At 42.7% G+C, this 25,567-nt stretch overlaps 1 protein-coding gene across 1 annotated transcript; it reads right to left on the bottom strand.

Moving 5' to 3' along the window:
- Window positions 1–12,699: 12,699 nt before the first annotated feature.
- On the bottom strand, window positions 12,700–21,930 carry CLRN2 (clarin 2). Its single transcript, XM_058546376.1, has 3 exons — window positions 21,678–21,930; window positions 16,041–16,220; window positions 12,700–12,965 (listed from the first exon to the last, which is right to left on the bottom strand). The coding sequence occupies exons 1-3, from the start codon at window positions 21,928–21,930 to the stop codon at window positions 12,700–12,702; spliced, it is 699 nt and encodes a 232-aa protein (XP_058402359.1).
- Window positions 21,931–25,567: the final 3,637 nt, after the last annotated feature.

Below are 25,567 nucleotides of genomic sequence, written 5' to 3'. Positions count from 1 at the left end.
AGCATCTTTTCATGTGCCTATTGGCCATCTGTATATCTTCCTTGGAGAAGTGTCTGTTCATTTCCTCTGCCCATTTTTTGATCGGGTTGTTTGTTTTTTTGTTGTTCAATTGTGTGAGTTCTTTATATATTATGGAGATCAATCCCTTGTCAGATGTATGTTTTGCAAATATTCTCTTCCAGCTGGTTGGTTGTTTGTTCATCTTGATTCTGGTTTCATTTGTCTTATAAAAGCTCTTTAATCTGATAAAGTCCCACTTGTTTATTTTTTCTTTAGTTTCCCTAGTCTGGGTAGGCATGTCATCGGAAAAGATTCCTTTAAAACCAATGTCAAATAGTGTGTTGCCTATATTTTCTTCTATGAGTTTTATAGTTTCAGGTCTCTCAAAGTGATTTCTTTTTCTGAAAAGTAGTTTAATTCCAACTTGGTCTCCACTCTTTGCATTAATTAAATTTAAGTCCATAACCCATTCAGGCACTCTATATTTTCTGTGGCTTGAGTACATCAGTAGTTCCCAAATGCCAACTCTAAACTATCAATGGGGGAACACACACACACACACACACACACGCACACACACACACACTCAGGAATCCACCTTCCTTCCTCTCCTCCCTCTCCCTCAGTAGATTCTGATTTAGTTTTTAAAAGCTCACCAAGTGATTTTGACCATCAGCCAGGGTTGGAAACTATTGAGGTGGTTCCTTGTGCATATGTCTGTCTATTTTTCTATCTGTCTGTCTGTCTGTCTGTCTATCTATCTATCTATCTATCTATCTGTCTATCTGTCTATCTATCTATCCTGCTTTCCTTATTCCAAAAATGATTTAAGGTATTCACTTAATTAAATATAGTAACTCAGAAAACCAGCCATTTAAGAAAATAAATAAAAATATCAATAGTGGTTTAATCTTTATCTTCTTTCTCGTAGTTTTGTGTTTTCCAAAATTTCTTGGCATATATTGTTATAATGATAATAACTTTTAAACGGTGAACCTTTATGGATTAAAAAAATTGATGCAGTCAGGGCTGCCCTGTCTATGTGCTGTTTTATATTTGGTGAGTTACCGGTTAGCCAAATATTCTTAGTTTTAGGACTCTCTGTTCCCCCAGAAATGAAAACTCTCAGAGCTGACTTTACAGATTACTGGTAAGAGGTACCACCTCTAGAATTCTACCCGTTTCTGTCCTCTAGGGTCCCGCAACACCATCCTGAGAAATGATGCCCATTATACTAAGCCAGCAATGTTATATAAAATATAAAAAGGCTTTCCTTCTTCAATTGGAATTTGAAATTGGAACCTAGCGTATTAGAATCATAGGATGAATCCGAGTTGAAACAACTGTCCAAGGTCTGATCCAACCAGCAGTCACACCCCTAGGACACAGTGCAATTATTGCTAGTGGACTGCTTCCTCCTAGTGGTGAAAGGGGGTCATACCACTACAGTTATTTAAAGTGTTTAACCTCAGAATCATAGTTTGTAAATCGTTTATTTCACACATGGATTGCTTGAACTATGATCGTTACAATCTATGCTTTTGTGATAATAACATATAGTATCAATGCTAAAACTATTACCTCATGATTTTAACAATCAAAGCAACAATATCTAAGGTGGTCGAAGTTCGTTACTTTTCTAATTTCATTCTGACTCACTAATTGTTTCAAGTGAAACAACATATCTCTGATTTACAATACTCCTACTGTGAAGAAATCTTACAGAAATGCTTATAATTGTTATAGTTATAAGTCAGCCTTATCACACTGGATAGCATTAAAAGCCAGTATGATTATGTTTCCAGAAATGGCAAATGGCCACCACGTGGTTACACCCTTTGGTGACGAACAACGAAACACAAAGAAACGATTTGGACACAGTTTACTACCAGATCCAGGATTTGATAAACAAATCCTGTTTGTTTTCTAGTTCATACCTAGAAAACAGTCTATCACCCTGAGGCAAATTGCTTTTAAGAACCTCAATGAGCTCAGTGAAATTTCTAAATCATCTTTGGTGTCCCAGAAAAGGCATATATAATTGTAAATTTTTCTTTAAAAAAATCCTGCTTTTGTACCATTTTCAAAGAGTGTTTGCATGTACGGTATTACTTTCATTTGATGCCTCAACAACTCTCTGAGCTAGACAGGGAAGGTATTATTATCCTACCTTTTTTTATAGTTGGGGAAACTGAGGCTTAGAGAGAGAAGAACAGCAGAACAGTCTCAGAAACAGGACAAGAATGCGATTGTCTCACTCTTTGTGAAACGCTTCAGACTCATATTTGATTTTTGGCTGTGCATTTTTATTTGGATGTCCCACCCACAGGCTCTCAGACGTACCTCATCCCAAACTGCTCCTTCTCCTGGATTTCTGTGACAGTTAGTGGCATTGCCCTCACTAATTTTGTCAAATGAGAAATCTAAGAGGCCTCCTGGATCCTTCTTCTTCCTCTGTCCCCACTGGCAATCAATGTCTTGCTGATTTTCCTAACCGTCCTCCACATCTTCTCACTCCCTGTGTTACTTCCCTCGAGCTGCCATAACAAAGTGCCACAGACTGCGTGGCTTAAACATCAGGAATTTATTTCTTGCAGTTCTAGAGGCTGGAAGTCTGAGATCAAGGTGTCAGCAAGGTTGGCTTCTTCCGAGGCCTCTCTTCTCGGCTTGCAGATGGCCGCCTCCTCCCTGTATCTTCACGTGGTCTTCCCTCTGTGCGTGTCTTTATCTTAATTTTCTCTTCTTATAAGGACACCAGGCATATTGGATTAGGGCCCACCCTAAATGACTTTGTTTTATCTTAATTACTTCTTTAAAGACCCATCTCCACATCCAGTCACATTCTGAGGAGCTGGGGGTCAGGACTTCAACATAAGAAATTTAGGGGGGCATAATTCAGTCCGTAACAACCTGGTTACATTTCTGAACTGGCTAAAGGCTGCCTCCCTTCTGCCCTTCACTCTGCAACACATTCCCACCTGGATCCTCTGCCCCAATTCACTCTGCACAGTGATCTTTCTAGAATACAAGTTTGATTGTGCAAGCTCCCCTGCTTCTGATCTTTCCATCAAGCCCATGTTCCCTCACAGGACAAAGGAAGCCCTCTCGGACCTGGCCCTGCCTTTCTTACCTGCCTTGATTCTCTCCATACTTCTTGCTCACAGCCGACCTCCGCTGATGCTAAAATGCTCCATGACCGGGCCATGCCGTTCCATGCCTCCATGCCTTTGCTTATATTTATGCCCTCACCTGAGACCTGTTTTTTCACCTGCCTACCTCTTCCTCATTCTTCAAAAGTGATAGTGAGTGGGAGCCTTTCCTGGTTCCTTCAGGCCAATCACAGCTCTGGCTCCCAGAGTGACCAGTGCACATGAGTGTGTCTCGGGACACTGTGAGTGACTGAATATGGGAAGATGAATATCATTTACTGTTGGAGCAGTTTGTTAGGGGGATGATGATCCAGGCCTGACATCAGGAACTCGCTGCCCCAACAAGCTGTCCCCTGCCCCTGGGAGGTGTTGGCTGCCCTAGACCAGGTGGCCCGTAGGAGCTCCCGGGCAGGTGAAGCTTCTTCACAGTTTCACATAGACAATTCAATTTCTTCCCCTTCACGGCTGGCTACATATGTATTTCTATGTTTCTATACATTTGAACTTAGACTCATACCTGTGAGGCTGGTACTGATTGATGGCGGTATTAATTTATGTTCTCTTTTTCCAAGTGCTTTCTCTTTCCCCATTTCAGCTGATTGCAGGCGCCACATCCCCTTGCCTCAGGGAGGATTGTGGTAATGTGGTTATGGTGGCTTTGCAGTGTTCCAGATTTTCTAGGCTGTGAATCATGCTCAATATACCTGATCAAGTGTTCAATTAGAAGGAGCCCTGATTTCATAATTTAGTCAACTCTAACCTCGTAGCAGCTCCCTTAATCCTACCTAACCTTGAAAATACTATCACGTAAGCACTTCCATACCAGCAACTTTACTGGAAACTTTACCCCACTCCAGCATGTGATTACTATTAACGATTTTATTTACAAACCCGCCACTGCCTGTGCGAGGCTGTGTCAGGAACCGACTTTGTCCATCCCCCAACCTCGTGTTATAATCAAACAGAATGTTTGTGTCTCTCGTTCCTGGTCTGTAAACCACCCAAACAATGTCCTATTCATCTTTGTATCCTCAGGACTCCATGCTGGACACATCATAATGCTCCCCAAATACCTGCTGAAGATAAAGTTAAACAAATCAGACCTACGGGAGCACAGGGCAGGGGCGTCCAAGTAAGTATTTGCAAATATTTTTAGTGAGAAGCTTTTGTGAATGGAGGTGGGGAGCTTTGGTTAGTGGAGGTGAAGGTACAGAAGAAACAAGATTAGCAGTGAGCTGATCATTGTTGAAGCTGAGTAATGGGTAACGGGACCGCATTGTAGTGGTCTCTCTGCTTTTAAATATGTTTGAAATTTTCCCTAATAAAAAGTAAAAAAAAAAAAAAAAAAAGAAAAGCCTCATTTGTTTACAGGCATGAGACAGAAGTGTTAGTATTATAATGAACCAAGCTGTCCGGGAAAGCTTATTTTTTGCATTTTGTCGCAATGGCACTTAGTAGAGGAACAATGGCAGTGATGTCCATCTCTTCTGGGGAGCAGCCCAGAGGAGGATGTCACTGCTGTGGCTAGTCAGCCCTTGAGGGTGTCACACTTTCCTGGGGATAAAACCTTCATTTAGCTGAAGAGGGAACAGTTGAGTAATAAAGTGATTGTTGTTATTGGCTCAGATTTTGTAAACGGATTTGACTTTAGTGATAGCATGAGTGAGGGTTACAGGAACTGATGGGATTGCCTGAGATGTCAGGCCTGGAAATTTCCATTGCAGGGATGTCATGGGATTCGATACTGATAGAGCCATGAAAAGTTATCAAGAATAAAACTATGTAGAAATAAAAAAATAGGTTTGATATTTTTATGTGAAGGAAGGAGAAAGAAAATCAGTACATGATGTACGCAATTTAGAATGAGAGACACAATGATGGCATACAAAAGTTACAATGTTGGGACATTATGCTACAATGTGGATGAACGTTGAAACATCAGGCTAAGTGAAAGAAACCAGTCACAAAAGGCCACATATTGTATAATTCCATTTATATGAAATGTGCAGAATAGATAAATCCACAGAGACAGAAAGTAGATTAGTGGTTGCCTAGGGCTGGGCTGGGAGGACAATGGAGAGTGACTGCTAATGGGTACATGGTTTCCTTTTGGGCAAATGCAAATATTCTAAAATTGTGGTGATGTTTGCACAATTCTGTAAATACACTAAAAACTATTGAGTCATACAGTTAAATGACTGAAGTTTAGGGTGTGTAAACTAATTCTCAATAAAGCTGTTAAAAAATATTGGGAGTTTTGGGATAAAAGCTTTTTTTTTTGGCGAGGAAAATCAGCCCTGAGCTAACATCTATTGCCAATCCTCCTCCTTTTTTTTTCCCCCTTTTTCTCCCCAAAGCCCCAGTAGATAATTGTATGTCATAGTTGCACATCCTTCTAGTTGCTGTACGTGGCACACCCCCTCAGCATGGCTGGACAAGTGGTGTGTTGGTGTGCGCTGGGGATCCAAACCCAGGCCGCCAGTAGGGGAGCGCACACACTTAACTGCTAAGCCATGGGGCTGGCCCAAATTCTTTTTTTTTTAATTGTCTTGTTACATCATGATGTAATTCACTACATTATCATTTCCATAAACAATACACAATTTATTGTCATTCATAGTAAAAATCTAGCAAGGATACATCACATCCACCAATGATAATGAATTTTTATTAAAAGAAAATCCCAGAGAATGTGTTTCTGATAAACTGCAAAACTGAAGACTCTCGAAATTCGGTTCAGGGGCCAGCCCGGTGGCTCAAGTGGTTAAGTGCACGCGCTCCGCGGCAGCGGCCCGGGGTTCGCCGGTTCCGATCCCGGGCGCACATCGACGCACCACTTGTTAAGCCATGGTGTGGCGGTGTCCCATATAAAGTAGAGGAAGATGGGCACGGATGTTAGCCCAGGGCCAGTCTTCCTCAGCAAAAAAGAGGAGGATTGGCATTGGATGTTAGCTCAGGGCTGGTCTTCCTCACAAAAAAAAAAAAAAAAAATTCGGTTCAATCAGTTTTTCACTAAGTGCTTGACAATTAAGCACCAAATGACATGAAATGCATTTGGTTTTCTAGTAGATGCCACACGGTCTGCTGATGCCATCTTCTCTCTTTCCTCTGTTGCTTTGTCAAGGATGAAGTTGGCAAGTAGAGATCTAGTGGTAGTGGGTCCTCGAGGGTGGATGAGCAGTGGTCCCTGATCCCAAATGGGAATTAAAATGGTCTCTCCAAGTCACCACAACAGACTAGTTGTTATTTTAATGGCTGTTCACGTGTGATTTTGTCTGGTAGCAAAGTGTTATTGAATTGTCTTTATTCTTCTGATATCTGTAACCACATTTCCCACTTCTTGAGCTTCTGTTTCTCACCTATAAAATAGGTACAATGATAGTAGCTACCTCAAACACAGCCATGCTGATTCCAGGGCTGGGGCAGGGAAAGTATAAGATGAGCCTAAAATCTTGCTGTGCCATATTAAAGAAGTGTTCAAAGAACAGTGTGGACATGTCATAAGGAACAGGAGCTAGCCAGAGGCACTCTCACTGGTCACGTTTGGGACAATTTAAGCATAAAAATAAAAATGAAATAGTAATGGATAATAAACCACAGAGTAAGATAGGAATCCATGAGTCTATACGGATATAAACATATAATAAGTATATAAATAAATTCTTCCCTACAGTGGAATGCCAACTAATCAATGTAGAAGGAACAATGAAATTAGAAAAAAGAACCATTTGACAACCATCATAATAACAATTATTTCAGGCAAAAATCATCAATGGATGCTAAAACTAGTGGGTGAGAATTCCATGTAGGAAGATATTTACATATTCTCAAAGTATCTCTCAACAAGATGCTGACTGTTTAGAACAGGAAAGGTGGTAACTACAGTGGAGAAACCTGGCAATACCACTCTCCAAGTCAACAAAGTTAACACCACCAGTAATAGGACAAAGAGATACCAGTGCCTCCTACGGGTCCCAACATCTCTTTGGAGGTGTTCCTGCCAAGAATGCACAGCTAAATCTGATGTTGAGGAAATGTCAGGGAAACCCAAACTGAGGAAGATTCTATAAAATATTCTGTTCTTCAAAAAATGTCAAGGTCATGAAAGACAAAAAGGCCTGACGGACTGTTCTTGTTTAAAGGAGACTGAAGAGACGTGATGACTACATGATGACTAAATGCAACCTGGACCCTGTATCATGTGTAAAGAAACAAACAAAAACTATAAACGACATAAGGGGGACCACTAGCAAAATTGGAATAACATCTGTAGATTAGATAACAGAACTGCATCAGTGCTAATTTCTTGATTGTGATCATTGTACTGTGGTTGTATAAGAGAATGCCTTGCAATATATACTTAAGCTTTTAGAGATAAAGTGGTAAGATGTCTGCAACTTTCAAATGGTTCTGCAAAAATTTATGTGCACGTGCACGCATGTGCGCGCATGCGCACACACACAGGAGAAGAAAGAGGCGGAGAGAGGAGAGCGAGTATGATAAAGAATGTGGTGAAATGTTAACATTTGGGGAATCTAGGTAAAGGCTAGAGAGGAATTTTTTGTACTACTTTTGCAACTTTCTAAAATTATGTCAAAATAAAAAGTTAAAAAACTGCCAGGGGAATTAAATGTGATAATACAGGTGAAGCAGATAAAGCTTAGTGCATACCTGGCACGTAAGGAATACTTCTGGAGGATAACTAGTGTTATAAACTCATCTTCCAATATATGACCTTCCGCTCTCCCCAGTCCACCCGCGCACTGTCCACGGTGCACGCCCCGTCCATCTTCCCTGCTTTGCTGGCTCGCGTTTCTCACTTTGCCCGGCGTGCACCCTGTCGTCTGCCCGGCCAGCATGAAATGCCATTAGCTGAGCTCCAGTGCTTTCCCAAAAAGCTTTATTGACTGCTCTCTAGATCCACCTCTCGCTTTCCTGATTTCCTACAGACCAAATTATTGATCTAAAAAGGAAGCACCAGCTCATTTTCTGTCACATATGATTTTTCTCTTTGTAAAACTAAAAAAGTTACTTTGTCCAACATTTTTTTTTTCCAGAGAGCTGCTTGATTAGAAATACGCATTGTAAATTACAGAACAATATGTGTACAAATCATCCATTGTGTAAGGAAAAAAAAAAGTATGTGTATATTTAGAAAGAGTATGGAAAAAGGTACAAAGAAGTTTTAGAAATGGTTACCTTTTGGGAGTGGGATTGAGGAAGGAAAAAGGAAACTTTCAAACATTTTCTTTGTGTATTTTTAATTTTTAAAAAAATTTTTGTGACTTATTTCACCATAGATTAGATTTGCCTATCTTAAACTCCATATGAATGAAATCATATAGTATGTACTTTTTAATATCTGGCTTCTTTTAACAAATGTGTTCTTGAGATTAAAAAATGAGTTTATTTTCTAAATAATTTAGGAACAGTTCTAGGTGCTTGAGATATATCAGGGTGCTTGAGATCTATCAATGAGCAAAAAACCTAGAAAGGTCCTGTCCTCATGGAGATGACATTCTCATGGGGAAAAACAGGCAAAAAACAATAAGCATAGTACATGATACACATATCAATTATGGAGCACGTTAAAAGAAAGTAAAAAGAAAAAGTAGAGCCAAGCAAGGAGGATCAGCAGTGCTGGGAAAATGTAAGACTTCAGTTTCAGTATTAAATTGGGTGGTCAGATGTTAGCTCAGAGCCGGTCTTCCACAGCAAAAAGAGGAGGATTAGCATGGATGTTAGCTGAGGGCTGATCTTCCTCACAAAAAAAAAAATAAATAAACAAATAAATAAATAAATAGGGTGGTCACTTAGAAGATGACGTTGGAGGTGAAACTTAAGTCATAATGTGACCACAACCCTTTTGAGAAGTCAATTCCCAAAATATATGGAAAGGCAATTCCTAAAATTGTGACAGATGGTATAATTATTTACTTGGTGAGTAAGCATCTTTTTTGCCCTGACAAGATTTAGAATTTATGTGTTATTATTTTTTTGTGTGTGAGGAAAAGTGGCCCTGAGCTAACATCTGTTGCCAGTCTTCCTCTATTTTGTATATGGGATGCCGCCACAGGATGGCTTGATCAGTGGTGCGTAGGTCTGCACCCGGGATCCAAACCCACAAACCCTGGGCTGCAGAAGCAGAGCATGCCAACTTAACCACTGTGCCACCAGGCTGGCCCCAAGATTTAGAATTAAGTACAGAAATATTCAAAAGAAGCAAAATCAAGATAGTGATATTTTTGGGTTTAAAATCTGTGCATATTTATTATTTTAGGTATTAGTGATGATTAAGAGAAGTTGGTCTGCAAGAGAAAGGGCAGTCTTGCAATTCCGATTGATTTGGAATCATACTCCATTTATATATAGTGTTGCGACATTTACAAGAACTTAAGGTTCACAGTATTTTCTTAAGTCTTCTAGGCAGTGAGTGGGCTCTGCTCAGTTGAGAGAACATTTCATAAATTCCTCTGGCCTTGGATGGCTCTGGAAAGGCTGGCCAGGCAAGAAGCAGCCAGGGAGACAGGAGCCCGAAGAGCCCAGCCAGTGCACCCCTAGAACCAGCAAGAGGCCAGGGGATGCTTCCTGGAAATCAGGAGTATGTGTGTGCGTGCCTCCCTCTCCCATAACCCTAGAACCACCTTCAGGAGAGAGGCAGGAGCAGGGGTGTTATCTGAGGAACCAGCCATTTTATCCCAGAAAGGCTTAACATTACCCTGAGGGATGGTATAAATGATCAGGTCGGGTTAAATTTAAACTGGACTGGGCCTTTATTAGTATTTTTTCTTACTTATAAAATGACCAGATTAACTATAGTCAAAATAAAGAAGCTACAATTTCTCTATACATTTGAGTGATCATGTGAGTGAACTTTGTGACCCAGATATTTAATCTCTCTTCTTCCCTTCTTCCCACTCTTCCCTCACCCCCAAGAAAACACGCTAAATCTCATACAGGAATCTCTTCTGCAGTATCCCCGAGAGACGACTTTCAGACCGAACCTGATTATCGCTAGTAACATTACGGCCGCCACCTGATGGGTCATGGTTTGAAACTTTAAAGGTATTGTGGACACTTTGGAAATCTTTAGAAAGCTATGGACTCGTCACCGGAAAAATGCACACACATACAAAAGCCAGCACTTTGACTCCTTGGTACACATCCATCTTGATCAAGGTTACCATATTGATAAGGCAATTCTACTGTTAGAAGCAAAACTGAATTCACTGCCCCTACATGACGGTCTGCACATACCTGAAGGCCACCATCGGGTTGAAGGCTGTGGCTGGGCCGCTGTTCTTCACTGGCTCCATCACAAGCTGTCTCAGTGAGAAGCACCCCCGGCCGGTGGGAGAACGAAATCTCTGGAGAGTGGGGATTTTTGTCTGTGTGTTCACTGCTCTACTCCGAGCAGCTAGCTCCGTTTCAATACTTGTTGAATAAATTTACCAAGATCCTCAGATGTTTGTCATATAAACTGTTGCCAGACTCTTCTGTATTTATGTTATTTTTTTTTTAACTGTTAGCAGGACTTTACGGTAAACTTGATAGGACATTGACATTTCCACTTGTGTTCCAGACAGCACTGTGGTCTGTCACTATCTCTTGGATCCATCCCCTATTGTGTTACCTATCCCTTCTGGCCATGTGCCATCTGCATATTTGATGAATGACCCCAGTCCACTAAATAGTACTGAGCTATGTCTGGGATGGGGATAGAGGGCTGGAAGGGACAGGTGAGCCAGTAGGGAATCATAAGCAATTAGAACAGAAGAGATGTCACGGAAACTTCCTGAAGTGCAGTGTTAAGCAAAGGTAGAGTGAGTCCAGATCAGGTGTCATTTTAGATGGAGCTAATCTGGAGGATTAGATAACTTTTAGTTGGCATGAAGACAGGAGACCCGGGCAAGGATTCACCCCAGCTGGCGTCATGGGAAAATGAATGGAGTTGTGTGCTTGAATGAGTGAGGGTTTTCCGGAGAAATAGAACCAATAGAAAATGTGTGTGTGTCTGTCTGTCTGTCTGTCTGTCTATCTATCTATCCATCCATCCATCCATCCATAGAGAGAGAGAGAGAGAGAGAGGATTTTTTTTCAAGGAATTGGTCCCCAAGATTGTGGACAATGGCAAGTCCAAAATCTGCAGGGTAGGCTGGCAGTCTGGAGATCCAGGGAAGAGTTACAGTTGGCTGGCAGAATTCTCTCTCCCTCAGGGGAGGTCAGTCTTTTTCTTAAGGCCTTCAACTGAGTGAATGAGGCCCACCCACACTGTGGAGAGCAATCTGCTTTACTCAAAGTCTACTGATTTAAACATTAATCCCATCCAAAAAATACCTTCACGAAAATATCTAGAAGTGTTTGACTAAATATCTAGGTATCATGGCCTAGCTAAGTTGACAACATAAAATTAACCATCACAGTACCACTTAGGAAAACCCAACACAAAATAGCCAGAGTTTCTCCAACAGGTGAATTAGAGCAACATTCTAATCCCACTGGGTATCCACATGCTTCCAAGCCCTCCTTGTTATTTCATGCTTTGTGCCTCTCCTCATTACTAACTCAGCCTGGAATGCCCTTCTCCAACCCTGCCTCCTTCACCCTTGGAAAAAGTTGACTCATCTTTCAGAGTTCAGATCAAGTGTCAACTCTGTGACACTTTCCTTAATACCACATTCCGTCCTGAAGGATTAATTCCTACTTCAGTCCTTTATGCTTGTACTATTACAGCATTGAGCTCCGTGTGCTGCAATGACTTGTACATCCCGCAACCAACGAGCAAAGTGGTTACAAGTGTAAACTCTGGCTCCAGACTTCTTCGAATTAATTCCTGCCCTCTGCAAGTTACCTAACCTCTCTATGCTTCAGTTTCTTCATCTATAAAACAGGAATGAAATAGAACCGACAATCTGAGTTTGTAGTGAGGACGCAATAAGTTAATATATGTAAACATCTTAGAACTACACGTAGTAACCGCTCAAAAGATGGTAGTTCTTTTCATTCTTAGTGTTATTGTTGCAATCTGATTCCTGTGCCGCATGGCAAGATTTGGTGTTTCTGGAGGCCAGGATGCCTCTTTGTATCCCCCCAATATTGTGTGGAATAGACCAAGGGTCTATAGACATTTATTAGAGTGTCCAGTACCTTATATTGGTAGGGTGTTCTACAATATGCAAAGGCTGGCAACATTATTGCCCGTTTAAACCCCATTACAACCTTGTGAGGTCATTAATATCTCCATTTTACAGATGAGGAACCTGAGAAGTAGACATTAAGTGAGTTGTCCAATGTCACACACAGCCAGCAAGTGGCAGAGTCTCCAGCCCTAACTTCCAGGTCAGTGAGAAAAAAGGGCAGAGATGCCAGGAATTTGGGCAAGTTTTCTTTTCTGGCCCGGGCACCACCCTTCCTCCTTCCACTTCCTTCTTACTGCCAAGAATATGGACATTCTGGACTGTGAAGCCTGCAAAAAAAAAAAAAAAAAAAGAGAGGTCTCCATTCACACTGCAGAACTGATTTAGGAAAGGGTGTGAGCAGGAGAAGGCTGTTAATACAAGATATCCTCAGCCGTGACCGTGGCCTCTTCTATTTTGGTCTTGATCTCCGGGAGAGGAATTTGACTGATCGCCACCACAACCAAGTTCGCAGCATGGGCGGAGGCGCTGGCCACACAGATCCAAAACGACTCTTCGTACTGTTCTTCCAGCACCACGAACCGAAAGAGCTTCTCCCGAAAGTTGGCGATCCGTCCGGTCAGGTCGTGAAATTTCACTGCAGCCATGAAGCTGCTGATGGCCAAGGCCGCGACTCCGCCTGAAACCCAGAAAGGTCACCCTCACTCACAGCGCCTTCTTGCAGTTGTAACGACCATGTGTGAGGTGCCATTTCTGTGGCACAGGAAACAAACTCGCTTCGGGTGTAAAAAATGCTTAGGGCGACACAAGTGTTACTTTGCTTTTAAAAGCAGCAGATAACCCCACAGTGTGAGAGGTAGAGGCGTGGGAGAAAGAAAGTATGCTTCATATCAGATTGACTTTGAATCTCGACCCTTCTAATTTTCCCCCTTACCCAGTACCGGGTCTCCACATTCAGAAAAGTTCAATCTCTACATATTGTAGCATTTGGATGTAGACTCTGAGGGCTACGTGGGAAGATGTAAGAACACCTTACTGTGCAGATTGGGGTTTCAAGGGAGGGCTAGACTGTTCTCTTTAATTATCCTCTTTGCATACTTAAGGATAAAACGAGGAGAGGGCTGGCCCCGTGGCTTAGTGGTTAAGTGCGTGTGCTCCGCTGCTGGCGCCCTGGGTTCGGATCCCGGGCGCGCAGGGATGCACCGCTTCTCCGGCCATGCTGAGGCTGCGTCCCACATACAGCAACTAGAAGGATGTGCAACTCTGACATACAACTATCTACTGGGGCTTTGGGGGAAAAATAAATAAATAAAATTATTAAAAAAAAAGGATAAGACAAGGAGATAAGAGAAGGAGGAAGAGAAAATAGAGCAGGGAAAACTGGAAGGATTCCAAACTTCACAGACTTCTCTACCTGTTGCTGCAAACTTGGACGTTCTGGCTCTCTCTCTCTCTCAATCTTTCTCTCTCTCTACTTTTCTACTGCTTTGATTTTAATTAATATTTAAAAAAACACATATATTATGCTTTTTGTTTAGATCATTACATTTTCATTGAAGAAAATTTGGACACCAGAGAAAATCATAAAGATGAAAATACAAATTTACTTTTTTATTTTTTATAATTTTATTTATTTTTTTCCTCCAAAGCCCCAGTAGATAGTTGTATGTCATAGCTGTACATCCCTCTAGTTGCTGTATGTGGGACGCGGCCTCAGCATGGCCGGAGAAGCAGTGCGTCGGTGCGTGCCCGGGATCCGAACCCGGGCCGCCAGCAGCGGAGCGTGCGCACTTAACCGCCAAGCCATGGGGCCGGCCCCAAATTTACTTCTATCCTAAAAGCCAGGTATAAACATTTTGAACATTTTAGTATATTTCTTTACATTTCTTTCTCTCGAAAAAAATTAGTATTATAGTGTTCTTACCATTTTACACCTGATTTTTCCCCCTTACTTGAACGTTTTTCCATATTGTTAAATATTCTGTTACAGCATCGCTTTAAACTGGTGCATGATGTTTTATCCTGTGACACACCTAATTAAATTGTTTAATTAAGTGTGACTTTCTTTCTGGATATTAGAGTGCTTCTAATTTTTTGATATTATACAGTGCTTCAGTGCACACCTTTTTATGTACATTTTTGTGCTCTTTTCTAGTTATTTCCTTAGCATAAATCCCTATTTGGAATTGTTTAATCAAAAGATATTCATATTTTTATGCCTTTTGACACTGAAGTTTTGCCAAATTGCTTTTTTTTAATACTCTCCTCTGTAGAGCTAGAGAGTACTCTCTCTCCAGGGAAGGAAATTGACAGAGATAAGCATTTATTTGATAAGCAGGGCTGAGTACATTTTATATGCCAGCCACTATAAGGATTCAAGCAGAGATAAACAAGACACCTGTGGTCTAGATGAGGGTGAGCCATTGTCAAAATTGACTACAGTGGAGCCATTTTAAAATGGAATAGGAGCTGACTTTCCAGAGAAACTGCTTTACTGTGCTGAACCTTGAACTGAGCCAAACCTCTGAACAGGGGCAAAACGGCAATTGTTTTACAAGCAATTGTCTGAGAAGTCAGCAGGAGAATGGACATCCTGATCACAAAGACTGAGGATTGTGGACTTTCTGAAGATACAATCAATAGTCAATCAATGTTTAGCCAAGACTAGCTCTCTGCCTCCAACTCCAATTAAAATTCTTTGTGACACAACCTCCTTTCTTTGCCTTTAAAAGCCCCTTTTACTCCCTAGCAGAACACGTTTTGCGTTTCTACCTGCATCTGTCTCCCGAATTGCAATTCTAATGGCCCCCCAAAATATCTGCTGTTTAAATTGTAGAAATATTTTTCCTTGGTTGACACCTGGTATATAAGTAATTCTACAGGATGGCCACAGTCTGCAAACACAGGCAAATACACACTGACATTCCGTTCTAATACAGGATAAAACCACATTATTTGCTTTTATACTTTAAGGTCACCCTGTATAAGGTAAAGGCAGTGAGGGGTTACTGCCATCATGATCACTTGACCTGGGTTTTCTGAAACAGCCCTCATTTCTTGGGATTTTGGTATTTTCATTGCAGATGATTTTTTAAGTGCATAACTAAATGTAAATTACTTTCCATGTATCAGTATCCTCCCAAATCAAACACACACGCACACATACAACCCTTTTGTCTTGGAAAATAGGTCACAGTCATAAATGAGACCATAGATTAATGAAAAGACAAAGGGCTTAAACTCAGTTGTACCTGGGGTGGAAGCCCACCTCTGCTACTCAATGCTGTGTGACCTTGGGTGCACCTGTTAACTTCCCTGAGCTTCACGCTCTTTATCTGTAAATATGGGTCTAATAATAGCACCTCATAGGGAGGTTGTGGGGTTTAAATGAAAAAAAGCAGGTCCCTGCTCTTCTGTCATCTGTGAGGGTTCCTCCCAGCCTCACAGCAGCTCCATCTCCTCACTCCTCCAACGGCCCCCACCCCTTCCACCCCCAGCTCTGTCTTCTCGCTTCTCCTCTCACCCTGACCTCTCCTCACTGTTTTAAACCCTCAGTCACTCGTGGACGCTAATAAAGAACAGTTTGGTTCTTTATTGTGATGGAGAGATTCATGCCCATCCAGAAGGTTATAGACCAGGGGAGTGAAGGCTGAGGCGGGGCATTTTCATTCCTTCATAGCTTCAGCTTAATTACTTGGAACTCAGCCTGGTGAAGGCCGGAACCCGAATTTCTCTCTCTAGGGGCCTTCCTTACCTGCAAGGACATTCCACAGGCAGATGCCCCCGGGGCCGTTGACTGCCCTGTATGGAACCTGGACCATGTTGAGGATGGCAAAGCCCATGCTGACCAGAGCCAGGGCCGAGGCCAAGAAGAGGAGAAGCAGAGTTATCACGTGGAGGCCCGTGTTGAGCTCCTGCACCAGGTGTGGGAAGACTGAGGAGAGAAGACACAGCCAGTATTTCCACATCAGAGCTTGGCTCAAGTTCACAAAGCCCAAGTTTGCTTATCATAAAAGCTTTAATAGAGGTGAGTAAGGGCAAGGCAGCAAGAGGATTTTCAAAAAGCAGGAGACTTCCTGGCATGAATTCATGGCCCCCAGATTTGCCACTTGTCAGTTGATCAACAATCCTCTCTTCATCAGCGTGGATGCAAAATCCAAATGGGCCCCAGCTGGGGCACAATGCAATTTAAGTTGCATTGACCTCAGAGCCCTGTGATCTCGTGTGAGCTGATGCACACAAGGCCCCGATGGTGTCTCTTTAGCAAAGGAGGCTGGCAAGAGAATCAGTCAAAGAGGGCTGATTGCAAAGCTTCAACCTGGGTCAGAGAGTTGCCTTCATTAAATCAGAGAGGTAGAAGAGATCTCAGGCATAACGGTGAAGAGTGTGGAAGGGTGTAGCAAAGTGAAACCTAGATCTGGCGTCCAAAGTTCTGACTTCAAATCCCGGCTTTGCTCATTTGCAACAACCATTAACATAGGATCCTCTAAACCCTGCCTCCTCTACCCATCTTACAAGATTGTTGAGTGGATCAAGTGAAGTGCAAAGGAATAATAATAGCACCCACTTAATGGGCACTAATGTGAAGCTAAGAGCATCATCTTGGATCCCTCATAATGACTCAGCAAGGCAGACTTTGTTTCCCAGTGTATGATGGATGCTTAATCCTCACGTTGTGCAGTACTTTATTAGAATATTAATTTGCCATATTAATGTGGCAGGATAATTTAGTGAAATATTAATTTGTATTTGTTTTCTCTATATTTGCCACCACATAACAGCTGTGAAAATTACATGATATAACATAGTAGCGTACTTCAAGTATTGCTGGAAACAGCCAATTCTTAAAAATGGCGGCTGTGGTTGTTGCTGCTTTTATTTTTACCCTCTGACTTGGGAAAAGTCATGTGACTTCTCAGGGCCTCAGTTTCCTCATCAGTAAAATGGGGATAGTAATAGCTGCATATGAATGAGGATAATCCACATTTACTGAGCACAGTCATGGGCTGAGCCCTTGACATCTGTTATTGCCTTCCATCCTTGTGACAAGGACATGAGGAAGATTTGATAAACCCCCTTACCCCACAGGCTTGTAGACTTGAAGTCCTTTATCTTTGGGCAAGGTGACCCAGAATTCTATACAGGAATATAGTCCTATATACCATACGGAACATAGAGTTTAGGTCACTGTTTTCAGTAGTTATAAGTGAAGAATTTAGAATGATGAAAGCTAAAGAATCCTGGGCATACCCCTTCCTCTGCAACTACTCCAAGGTTCTACTGAACACCTTCTGCTCAAATCTGGGTCCACCTCGTGAGCTCCAACATCCCCGCTCCATCACTTAATACCACCAGCCAGCCCGTCTTTGTCCCTCCTCAGGAGCCAGCACTCAAAGCTTTCCTGGTTCCACTCAGTCCCCCACCCCCTCCCCTCTGGCTCCTTTGCTGGGTCACCTGCGTGCCTTTATTCATGAAAGGTTGGTGTCTCCCAAGCCTGAGAATGAGAATTTTTGTCCCTCTCCCTTTAAGGTGTTCTTTCCACTCAGAAGTTTCCAGACACTCCACAGTTATGTCCTTAGTTCTCATCTAACTTTCTTTCCAGTTCTGTATTTCTATTTATATTTATCTCCATATGGTTATCTCATCAGCATCAGAAACTTTATCCTGGAAAACGAGCTTCTTTCCAAAGGATTTTTCTTTGTAAGTCTTCTCTCTTCCCTTTGCTTCCCTTCCATCTCAGTGTCCCTCGGATTTTTTTTTTTTTTTTTCAAACTCTCAGCCCCTTTTTATTCCAAACATGGTAGCTTATGCCTGATTACCTAATTGTTTCATTGTCCCCTTTCTTGCCCATCCAATCCTTAGGACACAAAACAAGCATAGTAATACTCATCAGGCACTTAAAATAGAAAACAATCGCTTATGTGATTGGCAAAGATGGAAACATTTGTTAACTCACCCTGGTGATGAAGGCGTCGGGGAAGGAACCGGTGTCAAACTGTGTAGGGATATTAATTCACACAACCTCCTTAGAGAGCTATTTGACAACATCTATCAAAGCAATTTCACTTCTAGGGAAAGCACTCCCACTTGTGCTCAGAGCTGTATATATTGAATATTCATTACAGTAGCAAGAGATTGGAGAAAAACCAAAATATGAATCAATGGGAGATTGATTTAATAAATTAAGGTACAGCACAACCACACAATGCAACTTTTAAAAAGAACTAGTCATACCCGTATAACGATATGAACCCACCTCTGGATTTGACTTAATAAAAAATTGAGACATGATCATATTAGAAGGATGGGGGAGAGGGAATTTGGGGCGTATAGAATGACGGGGGGTGGTAAAAGAGCACCCAGTCCTTAGCTTCCACAGCAGGAAGTGTATTGACTATACTTTAAAAAAAAAATCTTTGTCAGCAAAAGCTGAATCTCACTTAGCTCCTGCATTCATGGGCCATACCCCAAGGATCCGGATCTCCCACTTAAATGAGATCTTCCTATTTTTCATCTATGTCATTATTTAGAAATTCAAGTCTTTCCTCAGGAGTTTTAATGCGTCAGTTCATTCTATTAACGATTTTTTAAAGGGCCACTCCACATATGGTCCTGTCACACAGGGCCACCCCAGGAAAGCTGTTGCTTGCTTGCCTTTCATATTTGTACCAATTTTCCAAAAGTATTAGATGTCTCTGACTTAAGGATTAAGTTTAAGTTTCCAGCTTAATATCCACAACCATAAAGGCATATGACCCATGACAATAAATGGCAACAGCTACATATATTGAGTGCAGACTATGTGCCAGGCACATACACACATTCTTTCTTTTCCTGCTCACGGCAACCCTCTCTCATTCTTACAAATGAGGAAGTGAGATGTTAAATACATAGCTTAGCCAGGGTCACACAGCTGTGAGTTGCTTAACCTCTCTGAGCCTCAGTCTTCTCCTATCTGGCAGGGTTGTGGAGGATCAGTATAGCTTAGGTCACGTCTGGCGTCTTGTATGTGAACATTCAGTACAAGTGAGTTTAAAAGTATGTTATTGTTATTCATTCAACCGATGTTTTTGAGTGCCTAGTATGTGCTAGGCACTGCTCTGGGGGCTTGGGATCATCAATGAACAAACAAAGTCCTTGCCCTCATGGCACTAAATATTGTAGAAGTGGAGACAGATAATAAATAATAAACATAGATAAGTAAATTATCTAGTACGTAAGAAGACAGTTGCCAGCCTGGTGGTCTAGTGGTTAAGTTTGGGCGCTCTCACCACCTTGGCCCGGGTTTTTCTGAGTCGGGGAACCACACCACCCATCTGTTGGTTGTCATACTGTGGCGGCTGCATGTTTCTGTGATGCTGCAAGCTATGCCACTGGTATTTCAAATACCAGCAGGGTCACCCATGGTGGACATATTTCAGCAGAGCTTCCAGACTAAGACAGACTAGGAAGAAGGACATGGCTACCCACTTCCCAAAAAATTGGCCATGAAAACCCTATGAATAGCAGTGGAGCATTGTCTGATATAGCGCTGGAAGGTGAGAGGATGGTGCAAAAGGGCTGGGCAGGGTTCTGCTCTGCTGTGCACAGGGTTGCTAGGAGTCAGAACTGACTTGAAGATACTAACAACAAGAAGGCGGTTATCATGGTAACATGATATATCACGCTATATAATTACCGTGGGCTATTTTTATTATATTGCCTAAGCACTGTCTCGCTTATTAAAGTCTTTGGAATATTGCTGCTATTGAATCTGTCGCTCCCTTGTTCAAGCTATGGAACTTCCTTTATGAGGTTACTTAATTTCAATTACCTACAACTATTTAAAAAATTGTGCCATTTCTCCCTTAAAAAATCTTTTTTTATAGTTTTAAAATTAATCCCAAACTTCAGAAAAATTGCAATAATGGTATAAAGATTTTTTTTTTCTCCTGAACCATTTGAGGGTAAACTGCACCTTCATCCCTGAGTACTTTAGAGTCTATTTCCTCGAAAAGGACATTCTCTTACATAACTACAACTGTCAAAATCATAGGTTAACACTGGTACATGACTGCCGTTTAATCCTGACGGCATTTAAGTTCCATGAATTGTCCCAGGGACATCTTTTATAGCAAACAGACCCAGTTTGGAACCAAGGACTGCATATAGTTGTCATGGTCCCCTTTTAACACGTTCTTTATTTTTATTTCTTTGTTTGTGTGTGTGTGTTTCAGGTTTATATGTCATGTTTTTAGTAGAGCTATTTTTCCAATATCCCTGGTCCAATTTAATTGCTGGGTAAATATAAATATCCCTAGAGACTTTTTTCTTGAATATACATAACAAATATGTATTTCCTTCATGTATATAAACGGTGCTAATTTGTATTTTATTATCTTTGTCAATGGTCCAGGTTTCTGTCTTTACATATTTAATAAGATACTTACCCTGGCCAGGATTCTAAAAACTTTTTAATTCTCAAAAACAGAAATCAAATAATGAATAAAATTCCTTATCCCCCTACATTAGTATTAGGTTGATTAATTATGATTTTGTAGGACACTGTTCTCATCAGTGATCTGATTCTAAAGGCTTGCAGACTATTGCCTTTTTCTGTTTTGTTTTTTTCTTCCCAGAAGACCCTTCCTAAGCTGGGCTTGGATTCATGCTCTGTTTATATCCAGAGCAGCTCTGATGACACTGGATGCCAGCTGATGTCCCTGCCTATTCACGGTCACTGAGAGCAGTCCAGTGCCTTGCCCCAGGTCTCCTGGCCAGTAAACCTCCGGGTTAGGCTTTGAACTGGGGTAGTCTGATTCCAGAGCCCCGGCACAGAGCCCCTTTGCTTTTTCTCGGACTATGAAGCTTTTATATAAACATAAGTGGTAGCCGTTGCCATGCTCGCTGAAGGTTCATTTCTGCAGGCAATCTACACCCTCACATGCTGCACTGGCTGAGAATACCCCAGTCACGTGGCACGGGTCTGCAGTCTGGCTCTGCTGTTTTCTGGCTGGGTGACCTCAGGCAAGTTATGTAACCTCTCCAGACTTCAGTGTAGTTCTCCGAAAAATGGGAACATTAATAATTCCTTCTTTATAAACTTGTAATGAGGCTTAAAAGAGACAAGCCATGTAAAGCACTTAATAGAATGTCTGGCACATGTAATCACTCAATATTTTAACAGTTATTAGTAAAAGAGGTAAACTACACAGATATAGAAATCCCGACTTCTAATGTTTCCATAAGCCTCTACGAGGGCAAAAACAAGGTCTCTTCTTGGCTTACTGAGGACTTTGTCATATGCCTTAGATTGAGGCAGCAGTTGAATTCCATGTTTAGAGATAAATGCCCTTACAAATTGTAAAAAATAAGTGTTCTGAAGCAGATTTCGTGCCCCAAATATACTCACTTGTGAATTGGGACTGGCGGCCCCCGAGCCCACACTGGCGCACCTTACACCCTCGGAAGAGTCCGTAGTAAATGTCCCCAATGAATTTGACCAGCTCTGGATCCGTGGCATTGACCAGGTCCACTCCAGTCTGACAGAGGATTTTCCCACTCAGCCAGTGGGGCGCCGCCAGGGCAATGATGATCAGGACGAAGGAGGAGAAGCTGAGTAAAGATGCCAGCCCATACCACACCTTTCTGAACCATCCAGGCATCTTAGTGGGTGCGGGTCATGTCCCTGGTGTCCGAGCAGCAGTGGGGGTCCTTGACATCTTCTGGACACTCAGCAATCCCCTGCTCTAAGGTCGGCTCTTCCAAAAACACCATTTCAAGGTTTCAAGTCCATTCCCTGGTCCTCCCTCAGCGCCTGCCTCCACAGCCCCTGTTTACTACAACCACATCCGCAAGTCTCTACAGAGACGGTCTTCACCTGACTCGAGTGGACATGAGTGTGTTACTGAAGGACGTAACTCTATATCTCCCACTAGACTAATGTTTCAGCAGAGGATTCAATTGTTCCTCGTTTCAAGTATTTAAATAACCCTGGCATGGACCTCTTAATGACGAGGAAGTTATTAGCAGGCAAAACCAGGTAGATCCGACTATAAAGAGACACTAGCCGGTCTCAAAAAAAGCAAAGGGTAGAAGGAAAAGGAAGATGGAAGGATTAGCGCTTGAATATTGCCAACAATGCACGGTATCAAATGTCGATCTCTTCAATGCTTGCCCAGGCATTTCTTTCTCTAAAATGTCACTGTTGTCAGAATCCCCAGAACGGATATTAATACCATGAAATGACCTCTGTTCTCAAGGCTTTTAATTGAAATGTGTAAACAAGGCTTTATGAATCCTGGATTTATCACTGGGTGAATCTTCCGTGGGTAAAACTGCAACATGAGTCAATTTGGGGCAGCCTGGACCCCAACACTTAACATTCCTCTCCTCTGTCCCCCCGCCTGTCACGTCACCTGAAAGGGGACAGAAAAGTGCTTTTCTAATGTGTTAGCAAATAATAATCACCTGGCTTGGGTATTTATCTCTTCTAATAGTGAAGATCTGTCTTTTTTTTTTTTTTGTGAGGAAGATTAGCCCTGAGCTAACTTCTGTTGCCAATCCTCCTCTTTTTGCTGAGGAAGATTGGCCCTGGGCTAACATCAGTGCCCATCTTCCTCTACTTTCTGTGTGAGACGCCTGCCACAGCATGGCTTCATAAGTCATGTGTAGGTCCACGCCCGGGATCTGAACCCTGGGCCGCCGAAGTGGAACATGCCGACTTAACCACTACACCACTGGGCCAGCCCCTTTTTCATTTTTTTATTTCAGTTTTATCGAGACATAATTGACATATAGCACTGTGTAAGTTTAAAGTGTACAGCATAGTGACTTGACTTACATATAGTGCGAAATGATTACCACAATAAGTTTAGTTAACATCCATCATCTCATATAGATACAAGAAAAAAACGTTTTTTCCTTGTGATGAGAACTCTTAGGATCTACTCTCTTAGCAACTTTCAAATATACCATACAGCAATGTTAGCTATAATCATCATGGTGTACATTACGTCCCCAGTACTTATTTATCTTGTAACTGGAAGTTTGTACCTCTGACCACCTTCATCCAATTTCCCTACCTGCCAGCCCCCATCTCTGGTAACCACTGCAGATCTGTCTTTTTCTTTTAATCTGTAGGCACTAGGAATAAAATATTCCCAGATTCTCTTATGCTGTGGCTTTTTAATTTTGACTTGTGGCTATTGCTGAATGTCAACTTAATGTCCTGTGAGAATGGCAACAGCCACTGTCAACAAATTTGGTGACCAAAATTGGGCAGAAGTGGCACAGTAAAATTCCTTATTTGGTCGCAGAAGTCTGGAGGGGGGTTCAGGAGGTTGCACTGTTAACCAGCAGGAGTTCCAGGAGCCTCACCTGGAGAGCACCCAGGGGCAGAGGGACATGAGAACGGAACTGCCAGTTTCCCTCCCTATAACTGAGGTTCGCTTCCATGGTCTCTTCACAATGAAGATAAAGAACAGTGTCTTGAAGCTTGTGCAGCGCTCTGCCATGTACAAAGGGCTCTGACCACGTGCTTGCTCAGCCCTGATGCTGTAGCAACCTTTGTGGTGGGCAGGGGATGTACTATACTAGCCATTTGTCTCATGAGAAAAATGAATGTGAGTGCTGGGGCTGGAGCCCAGGTCTTTGAACTACCACGGCCCATCTTCATCACAAAGACCTTGGAATAGCACATGCTTTTCTGGTAATGAATAACGAAATACACATAAAAGGCTTAGAAGAGTACCTGGCACATTAATAAGCGACTGATGATGCTAGTTATTCTTGTTTTAACATTAAGCACGCTTTGAGAGGCAGGACATGTGTAATGCCTTTGAGTCATATTTCTGCCCCAAATGACGGTCCTATGTCAACTTTTGGTGTTGTAAGGGTTGAGCAATTATTTTTAGAAAAATTCTGTGGGAAACAACCGATTCCCAACAAGCGCTTGCCATGCTGAATGGAGGTGTGGTTAAGCAGAACTCTGACTGTTGAAGACCTGGGCTCAAATTCTTACTCTTCTCAGCAAGTGTCTGAGACTCTCATGCCTCAGTTTCTTAATCTGTCACAGGATTGTTGTGTGAAGTAAAATGAAATAGCACATGCAGATCATTCAGCACAGTGCCTGGCATACAGAAGGTGCTAAATAAACGCTGTTCTTCCGCTCCAGTCTTCTAGCGATTCTACTCCCGGTAATGAAGCTTCTGATAATAAATGTGTTGCGGGCTGCATTCTGTTCTCTAACGACGTATTTCTGCGTGCCTTATCTGGCGCACATTTATTGAGCAAACACCTGTGTCTGCTGTGTACAAGGCGCCATGTGTCGGCAGAGGGTGACACAAAGATGTATAACATGGGATCCTGCTGTCAAGAAGGTTACAATAGTCTTAGGGCAGTGATTCTCAGCCCAGAGTGATTTTGCCCCCCAGGGGACATTTGGCAATATCTGGTGATACTTTTGATTGTGGTGACAGGAGGGGTGCGGGGCTGCTGCTGGCATCTAGGAGGTAGAGACCAGAGATGCTGTCAACATCCTACAATGCACGGGACAGCTCTCTCCCCTCCCCCCATCCCTGCACAAAAGTGATCCGAACCTGCAAACCCTTGGGCCGCCGCCAAAGCAGAGCGCAGCACTTAACCGCTACCCCACCGGCCGGCCCCTCTTTTTGCAATTTTAATTTTTAAATATGCCCCCAAATAGATATTTAAATATCCCCCACCCCCCAAAATGGAAGAGGCCTGGAACTCACCATCTCCAAGAGGCCCAGTGCATTGTAACAGAAGTAGTGGCAAAAATAAGAGTATTAATATCGCTCGGTTGGCATTTATTGACCTCCCACTACTAGCCACGCATTGCTCTAAGTACTCTAGTATTACCTTTAAAAGTCCTTTCCAAAACCCCAGGAGGATAGACGATTAGTATTCCCATTTTACTGGCGAAGAGACTGAGGCACAGAGCAGTTAAGGAAGTTGGTTAGGGCCACACAGGTCTTAAACACGAGGGCCAAGCAGTCCGGCCTCACTCTTATTTAGAGGAAAAATCTACGCGGTTTGCCTGGTCTCCCCAGGGGACTCTCAGCATCTCGACAGCGGCGGCGCCCCACACCCGCCCCCGCCTTAGCCCCGCGCCCGGCACGCCCCGGTGCAGCACCCTGGCGGGGTGGCCGTGCTCGCCGAGCCTGGCCGCGCGCTAGGCGGCAGCAGCGGGCGGCGCGGGGCGCGGCCGCCGCGCGGTCCCTCTTGGCCGGGTGGGCGGGCCGGGGCGCGGCGCTCGGGCTCGCGGCGCTCGCAGCTGCG

The sequence above is a fragment of the Diceros bicornis genome, chromosome 8 (assembly GCF_020826845.1).
Source record: "Diceros bicornis minor isolate mBicDic1 chromosome 8, mDicBic1.mat.cur, whole genome shotgun sequence".
Classification (NCBI taxonomy): domain Eukaryota; kingdom Metazoa; phylum Chordata; class Mammalia; order Perissodactyla; family Rhinocerotidae; genus Diceros; species Diceros bicornis.
The sequence above is the reverse complement of the archived record's forward strand: the minus strand, read 5'-3'. Positions and strand labels throughout refer to the sequence as shown.